At 44.6% G+C, this 7,778-nt stretch overlaps 1 protein-coding gene across 2 annotated transcripts in view; it reads left to right on the forward strand.

Moving 5' to 3' along the window:
* The first annotated feature begins 2,120 nt into the window (after window positions 1-2,120).
* Window positions 2,121-7,778, forward strand: part of PIN4 (peptidylprolyl cis/trans isomerase, NIMA-interacting 4) — a 16,394-nt gene continuing 10,736 nt past the window's right edge. Inside the window, exons 1-2 of one of the 2 annotated variants that reach the window (XM_037734638.1) lie at window positions 2,121-2,320; window positions 6,592-6,665. In XM_037734638.1, the coding sequence (XP_037590566.1) occupies window positions 2,242-2,320; window positions 6,592-6,665 (153 nt within the window). In that variant the 5' untranslated portion in view covers window positions 2,121-2,241. The remainder of the gene's footprint in view (window positions 2,321-6,591; window positions 6,666-7,778) is intronic. The other variant, XM_017517811.2, reaches the window with a different exon arrangement.

Consider the following 7,778-nt stretch of genomic DNA (forward strand, 5'->3'; position numbering starts at 1 on the left):
AAACCAAATGTAATAAAACAGAATATAAACAGAAGAAAATGAAAGTTAAACTCGCATTTCAGAACTGATACTTAAAATTGTATAATAATACCTGCCCCATCTTTTTGTAATGCATACTGCATAGCTGAGATCTGACTGTCTTAAAATGCTTTTGACCTTGGAACCTCCAGCAGGCCTATGCTCATTCTTTTCCCCTTGGAGCTACTGGCCTTCAGCCTTGCTTGAAAAATTCAGCCACAGACACAGGCTTGCTTATTATCATTGTTGCTGTTATTATCTGCTGGAATGCACAGAGTTCTCACAGTGTTCCAGGCACTAAACATTTGCCAGGCACATCAGCCATTGACAGACATTGGTTGTTCATTGGGATCTGAACTCTAGTTTTCTTCATTCCTGCTTCGCAACTGCCACAGCCAGTTTATTACAGGAAAGCCTCTTCCCAGTGAAAAATCAAAAGTCAAGGTTCCTCTTGGGCCTCTTGGCCATGGATAACCTGATGAACACAAGGCTACACTGTCCCTGTCAACTCTCAACCCCGGCTCTCCTGCCCCTCCATCTCGCAGCCGGACTTGGAAAATTAGTATAGGGGCGGGATCCACCTCAGAAGTGGCAGAGCAATGATCCCCTCATCACTGTAGTATGCGGCGAGTGGGGGAGGAAAGATCTCTGCAGTTGATCACTCCCAATCCGAAACAAGGAGTGCCCAAAATAGGTCCAGAAGTTACAGCAGCCCAACATAGGGGGCTCCATGTTATGTCTCGAGTGGGGTATGAGTACAATCTCAAAAATACCTGACTCCCTGGTATCAGCATGAAGCATCTCCAAGTCCAGCAAGGCTGCATCCAAAAACTAAACTTTGAGCTGGAAGATCTCTATATTCTGGCTGAAGTGGCAAGTTGTACAGCTCACTCATGGAGTGGAGGAGACGCCCTCTTGATATACCATATACAAATTTTTGATGGGTGGGAGGAATTGTAAGGGGAGAAAAAGTGTGTGGGCACAAATTCAAAAATCATTTCTCTTAGGCAAACACTATTAATATGAGCAAGTCATCGTTTTATGTGCTTTACAGATACGAACTTCTTCTCTTAACACCCGATAGGATAATAATAGGTACTATTATCATTGACTCCATTTCACAGATGATAAAACTGAGCCAAGGAGAAGTGAAGAAACTTCCTCAAGGTCATGGAACTAGTAGACAGATGTGGAGCAAGGATTTGAAACCAGGCAATCTGGCTCCAGAATCCATGCTTTTACCACATTATGCTGCACAATGGAAATTTTGGAAAATATACGGAAACAAGAGGACCTGTATGTACTAGCACCACTGGCCACATCTTGCTGTATAGCTTTCCTCTCCTTTAGATTCATACATCATATAGTACATTACATAAACTTTTAAAAGGAATCATATTCCATAGTATCACATGACACTGGAAAAGAATATATAAAAGGAATCATATTCTTTATCTTGGTCTTAAAAACATTTCCCCTATCTGTACACACAGCCTTACAATCGTTATTTTGAATGGTGCATAATATCTTTTTGTGTGGCTGAAACATTTAAGCACTATCCGACTGAGGAGCACTTGAGACTGTTTCTAATGTTTCTCCATGACCGAGCGCTCTGCAAGAGGCAAAGGGGTGACAGGTTTTTTTAAAAAACTACTTTTTGAACCCAATTAGCTACAACTGCAGAATAAAATTAACAAATGAAAAACTGCCAGAGAGGGCAGCCCTGTGTGTAGGAGGAGACAGCGGAAGTTGGCCGCCACCAAGGTTCTTCCTGCTTCTCTTTGTCTGGCGGCCCCGTGGGATTGGCTAGAGCGGGCGCCGAGGGACTGCAGAGGCCCCTGCGGCTCCTACTGCGCACGCGTGAAGCACGCAGCGGGGCGGCGGGGTTTGGGGTGCAGAGCGTGGGATCTGGTGCAAATAAGTGTGCGTGAAAGAAGTCACAAAAAGCGCAGAGGCGGGGTTTCCCGCCTCAATCCAGCCTTTGTCTCCGCCCCTCGGCCTTCGCCTCGGCCCCAAGCGTCTTATTGGTCAGACATCTTCGGCCCCATTGGTCCGAGAGCCGAACGATGGGGTCTGCCCCAAGCTGTGCCTGCTTCCGGGGTTACAATAAGAACGGTCTATTGCGATGCGGCTTTCAGGCATTTGTTCAGGGCATGTCCATGTGGTCTAAAGGGGCTTGTAAAGCAACTGGAGCAGTTCAGAGTTCAACAGCAGGTTTCCAAGATGCCGCCCAAAGGAAAAAGTGGTTCTGGAAAAGCGGGGAAAGGTAGAGCGGCCAGAGCGATCAAGGAGAATGGGGCGGGTGAGGAGCGAAGGGAGGGAACAGACAGTCCATCTCTGGAGTCCGGGACGGATGCAGCAGGTAGCAGTGGTCCCACAGTGCTGCCATCGATTACGTCTGTAGGAATACATTGGGCCACGGTTCAGGGACCGTCCTGGTGGGTAATGGAATCTGGTGGGCATAGTTCCTCGGAGACGATGACTTAAGACTGCTATTTCGAGGGGTTATTAGAGCTGTAAAAGTCTTATCAAAAGCCAGCAATAAGAAGTACACATTGATTATGATCCTTAAAATTCACTGTAATGCTTATAGAATGCCATGTCCATCATCGGGGAAGGAATCATTCATCCATTGAACAGAAATCTGTCAGGCAAAGCGCTAAGTACTAAAGATATAAAAATAAAACAGAGGGCTGGGCTCGGTGGCTCAGCCTGTAATCCCAGCACTTTGGGAGGCCGAGGCGGGTGGATCACCTGAGGTAAGGAGTTCAAGACTGGCCAACATGGCAAAACCCCTTCTCTACTAAAAATACAAAAATTAGCCAGGCGTGGTGGTGCGCGCCTGTAATCCCAGCTACTCGAGAGGCTGAGGCAGGAAATCGCTTGAACCCGAGAGGCAGAGGTTTTAATGAGCCGAGATCGTGCCACTGCACTCCATCTTGGGCGACAGAGCGAGCCTGTGCCCAAAAAAAAAAGAAAAAAGGGATTTTGGCCTTAAGGAGCTCCCGAAGTAGAGAGGAAGATAAAGGCTTAGTGATCATAAAGCACTGTACTAAATGTAGTGTTGAAGGATCTGTATGGGATATAATAGAAACTGAGGGAAGTGCTTCATTTAGCTGGGGAACAGGGAAGGGAAAAATTCCTGGAGATGAATTAGGCAGAGGTTAAGATGGGCATTGGCGGTAGGTTAAAGCATTCCCAACTTGGAGTCCAGCAGCAAAAGCACTGAGGTGAGAAACAGCATGATGTGTGCAGTATAGTGTTTCTGGAGCAAAAACTCAAGGCAGAATGGCAAATGGTGAGAATGAAGACAGAAACAAAGACCAGGTCATGGAGAGTGCTATATATGGTGCTAAGAAGGTCGGTTAAGGATCAGACAGACCTGTAAGGAGATTGTTGTGGTAGTCTTGGTGAGAGATGGTGGTGGACTGAGATAAGGGAGTAGCTGTGGGAGCTGAGAAAAGAGTCTATAAATATTAGGATGTGAAACAGTCAAAACTTGGTGATTTATTGGGTTAGGAAAGGTGATGAGGGAGGATCAACGATCATCCTGTTTTCTAAATTGGATTTCTAACTTGTTGCTGGTGCTGTGGGCTAACATCAAGGATACATGAGGAGCAGGGATGAGATTAATCAATTCACTTTCAGATAGATTGACTTTGAGGTGTCTGTGGGACATCTGAGTGGAGATGTAGTCAGGAAGTGGTTGGATATTTGAGTCTGAAGTTTGAGGGAGAGATCTAGACTGTACATTTAGGTTTTAGGAGTCATTAACTTATAGATGGTAGTTGAGCCCGTGAGAGTGTATGCAGTTATCCATGGAGAGTTTATAGAATGAAAAGAGCAGAGAGTAGAGGATGTGATGCTAGGACAGGTAGAGAAAGAGGCAGACAAATAGAGCGAGTGCAGAATGATGGCTCAGAGGCTGGAGAGACCAGAATGTTTTAAAGAAAGAGGATATAGTCTATCAAACACAGCAAATTTGGAAATTAGAGGTGGCCTTAGGTAAAAGTGGTTCCAGTGAAGCAGAAGCCAGATTGCAGTGACTAGAGAACTGACTAGGAAGTGGTAAGTTGGACTTCTTGGAAAGTTTTAATTGAAAAGCATGGAAATAGGATGGTAGATAGAGGAGGACCAAGGATTAAGAGAATGTTTTATTTTCTTTGCTTTTTTGGAATGGGACAAATTTGGGAGTGAGGCAGAAGGATCCAGAAAGTAAAATAGGTAAAGGTACAGAGGAGTGAGATTTAGGAGAAAATGGAATCCAGGACCTCGGGGGAGTAGGGACACCTTATGCTTGAGGTCATAGGAAAGGAGATGGAGGGGCAGGGATTCAGTAGGCATCTTGAGGAGAGTGGTGAAGGTCTGGACTATTGTAATGGGAGAGGGAATGAAACAAGTAAAAGGAGTTCCCTCAGGGCTAGGAGCTTGACTAAGATCAAAGGCCATGAATTTGTAGACTACCTAATCTTCACAGTCTGATTTACCTAGTACCATACAACTGGCACAATATATTATTGAAAAGAGCTAGGTGCAGCCTTAAGCCATGGGTGAAGTTTTGTTGGGCAGTTATGATAGGATAGCAACTCAAGGGAATTATGAGGGCCAGTAGGAACGCGGTTCAGATGAACGAGCGTAGGGTCCAGACTGGGAAAAAGAGAAGTCTGATGGTCTAGGAGAATGTAGCAGGATGAAGGGACTGGGGTCGAGGGGGAGGCTCTGTGAAATAAAGAGCCAGTATTGTGGGAATGAGACATGAGAAAGCTGGAAAGACAGGAGGTTATAGCCAGAGACTGAACTAGTTCTGAGTGGCATAGTTCCATCGTGTGCCCCCAGGGCAGGTAACTTGGAGTAAAGAGCATGGCATTCGGGAAGGAGACCCAGAACTGTGAGATTCCTCAGGATGGATGGTGAGGTCACTTTAGGTAATGGCAGGAGTGAGGGTGGAGAGGAAGCCCAAAGCTGATGCCAGAGTCCTCAGGAAATCAAAGGCAGTGAGGTGGCAGTCAGAAGATGACAACATCCAGCAGGGGAGAGGATGGGATAACTGGAAGGCATCATCATTCAGTAGCAAACCCAGTTAGGAGTTTGATTTAATAACACTCCTTTGACGGTAGCGTTTTCTTAGGTTTTGGGCAGTCAGTATTTGGGGTTTTCAGTTTATTTAAACAATTATTAAAACACTTTTTGTGTGCCAGGCATTGTGCTAGGCTTGGAGATATTGAGACAAGCAAGATGGAGACTCTTGCTTAAAACTTTTCAGTGGCTCCCTATTACTTCTAGGACAAATCCCAAGCTCCTTAATGGGGCCAAAAGTCCCCAGTGCCCTGACCCTCAGCTACCTCCCTTAGGCAGGCTCATCTGAGTGCACTCCCACCTCAGATTTGGCTTCATCCATACAATTTCTTACACATACCATGTCGTTTCCCCCATTCTGGAGTGTCTCCTTGTCCATTCTTTGGCTGACCAGCTCCTACTCATCCAGGAAACCTTCCTTGGCTGGCTCCAGTGTCCCTCTGTGCTTCCACAGCCCCCTGTCCATAACCATCTCTGCATCTCCTGCATTCTCCTGAAATGATCTGTTTTACTCACTAGAATATGAGTTTTCTGAAGGAACGTACATGGTTTGTTCATCTTTGTACTCCCAGTGCCTGGAATTCAGTAGTTGTTTAGGAAATGTTTATTGAACTAAACCCTTAATTCAGCTCTAGTTCTTAGGAACATCGGCCTCTAGCAGTAAGTAGGCTGCCATTGACACAGAAGTCACCATAGTAGTAAAATGATATACTAGTAAAATGTAAGATGTTGCTAATGGTTCTAGGTAGACATCAGTAGGCAATGTAGTAGACTCTAGAAATTTGGACATGAATGTATTCCTTAGCCAAAAATGGGTAGTGAGAAATTTGATCTTTTTAAAAAATATATTCTTGGAGATTTTACCTACTGGGGTTGTGATGCTTGAATACATAGTTGCAGTACATGATAGAATTCTTAAAAGAACTTAGGGGTCTGCCCTCAGAAGACAGGGTGTTAAATTGGATGCAGAGAATCTGGGCCAGGCTTCCGGAGCTTTCATTCACCTATTAGCACACTAATTTGTGTATCAACTTTCTGTGAAGGGTTTATATAGGGCACAGATTTTCTGTTTGAAGAAAGGTGAGTCAGATTCATTTAGCTTGATACCGTAAAGCAAGCTTGTCCAACTCGTGGCCCACAGGCAGCATACAGCCCAGGATGGCTTTGAATGCAACCCAACATAAATTCAGAAACTTTCTTAAAACATTATGAGAGAGAGAGAGAGAGAGAGTGTGTGTGTGTGTGTGTGTGTGTGTGTGTGTGTGTTTTAGTTCATCAGCTATCATTAGTGTTAGTGTATTTTGTGTGGCCCAAGACAATTCTTCCAGTGTGGCCCAGGAAAGCCAAAGATTGGATACCCTTTTTGTAAAGTGTCTGGCCGAGTTCCCTTTTGAAGTGTGGCATTATGATGGAAGTATCAACTCCCGTTGTGTGTTGGACCTTTCCGTAAACATGGAGGTGCAGTTTAAATGAGTACCTGTCATCTCTTCTCTAAAGGGGGAGCAGCCTCTGGGAGTGACAGTGCTGACAAGAAGGCTCAAGGTCCCAAAGGTGGTGGCAATGCAGTAAAGGTGAGTTACAAGTTCCTTTTTCTCCATGTGAAAAATAAATTCCATTTGTGTTGATACGCGTAAAAGGCAGAATGCTTAACTCATTCTAACAGGCTAACCTAACACTGGTATAAAATCAAAATAACACAAAATTGCAGCCAGGTGCAGTAGTTTACACCTGTAATCCCAGCACCTTGGGAGGCCAAGGCAGGCAGATCACCTGAAGTCAGGAGTTCAAGACCAGCCTGGCCAAAATGGTGAAACCTTGTCTCTACCAAAAATACAGAAATTCGCCTGGTATGATGGTGCACACCTGTAATCCCAGCTACTCAGGAGGCTGAGGCATGAGAATTGAGAATCGCTTGAACCGGGAGGCTGAGTTTGTGGTGAGCCAAGATCGTGCCACTGCACTCCAGCCTGAGCAACAGAGTGAGACTCCATCTCCAAAAAAATTGGAAAATACAGACCAATCTTGCTTATGAAAAGTAATTTCCTTTAAACATTTTCTCAAATACTTTCTCAGATACCCAGAATTTCCTCATACTTTTAGTATTGTTCCTTAAAATGCATTAAGTTAGATTTTTCCCAGTAAGTGACTGAGTTATTTCTCAGGAAAAATAATATTTTATGAAACCAAGAGATTAGATAAGCGTTAAAAGGCCTCTGCTGAATAAACAGGCAAGGGTGCAGATCTCTTTAGAAAGCTCACCATCCCCCCCAGCTGAGCTACAAACGAGGGTCTTGACCATGAAAATGTGGGCAGGAGAAAATGAGTAAATAACTACTTGAAATACTTAACCTAGTCCCAGAGGAGTATCTGCTGGGAGAAAATTTAATTTGCAAACAGAACTATACTAGTAAGTACTATGAAACAAGGTAATTTCCATGTTTTAGTCAGGATATGGGAGCCTGTACTTTGATTCATTCATTTGATAAGGATTTAGTGACATCTGCCCTGTGCCAAGCAGTGTATTAGGCTCTGGGGATTTTTTTTTTTTAATTTAATAAAAAAGTAAGAGATGGGCCAGACCCAATGGTTCACTGCTGTAATCCCAGCACTTTGGGAGGCCAAGGCAGGAGGATCACTTGAGCCCAGGAGTTTGAGACCAGCCTGGGCAACATAGCGAGACCCTA

This window comes from Cebus imitator, unplaced genomic scaffold (genome assembly GCF_001604975.1).
Source record: "Cebus imitator isolate Cc_AM_T3 unplaced genomic scaffold, Cebus_imitator-1.0 Scaffold648, whole genome shotgun sequence".
NCBI lineage: Eukaryota > Metazoa > Chordata > Mammalia > Primates > Cebidae > Cebus > Cebus imitator.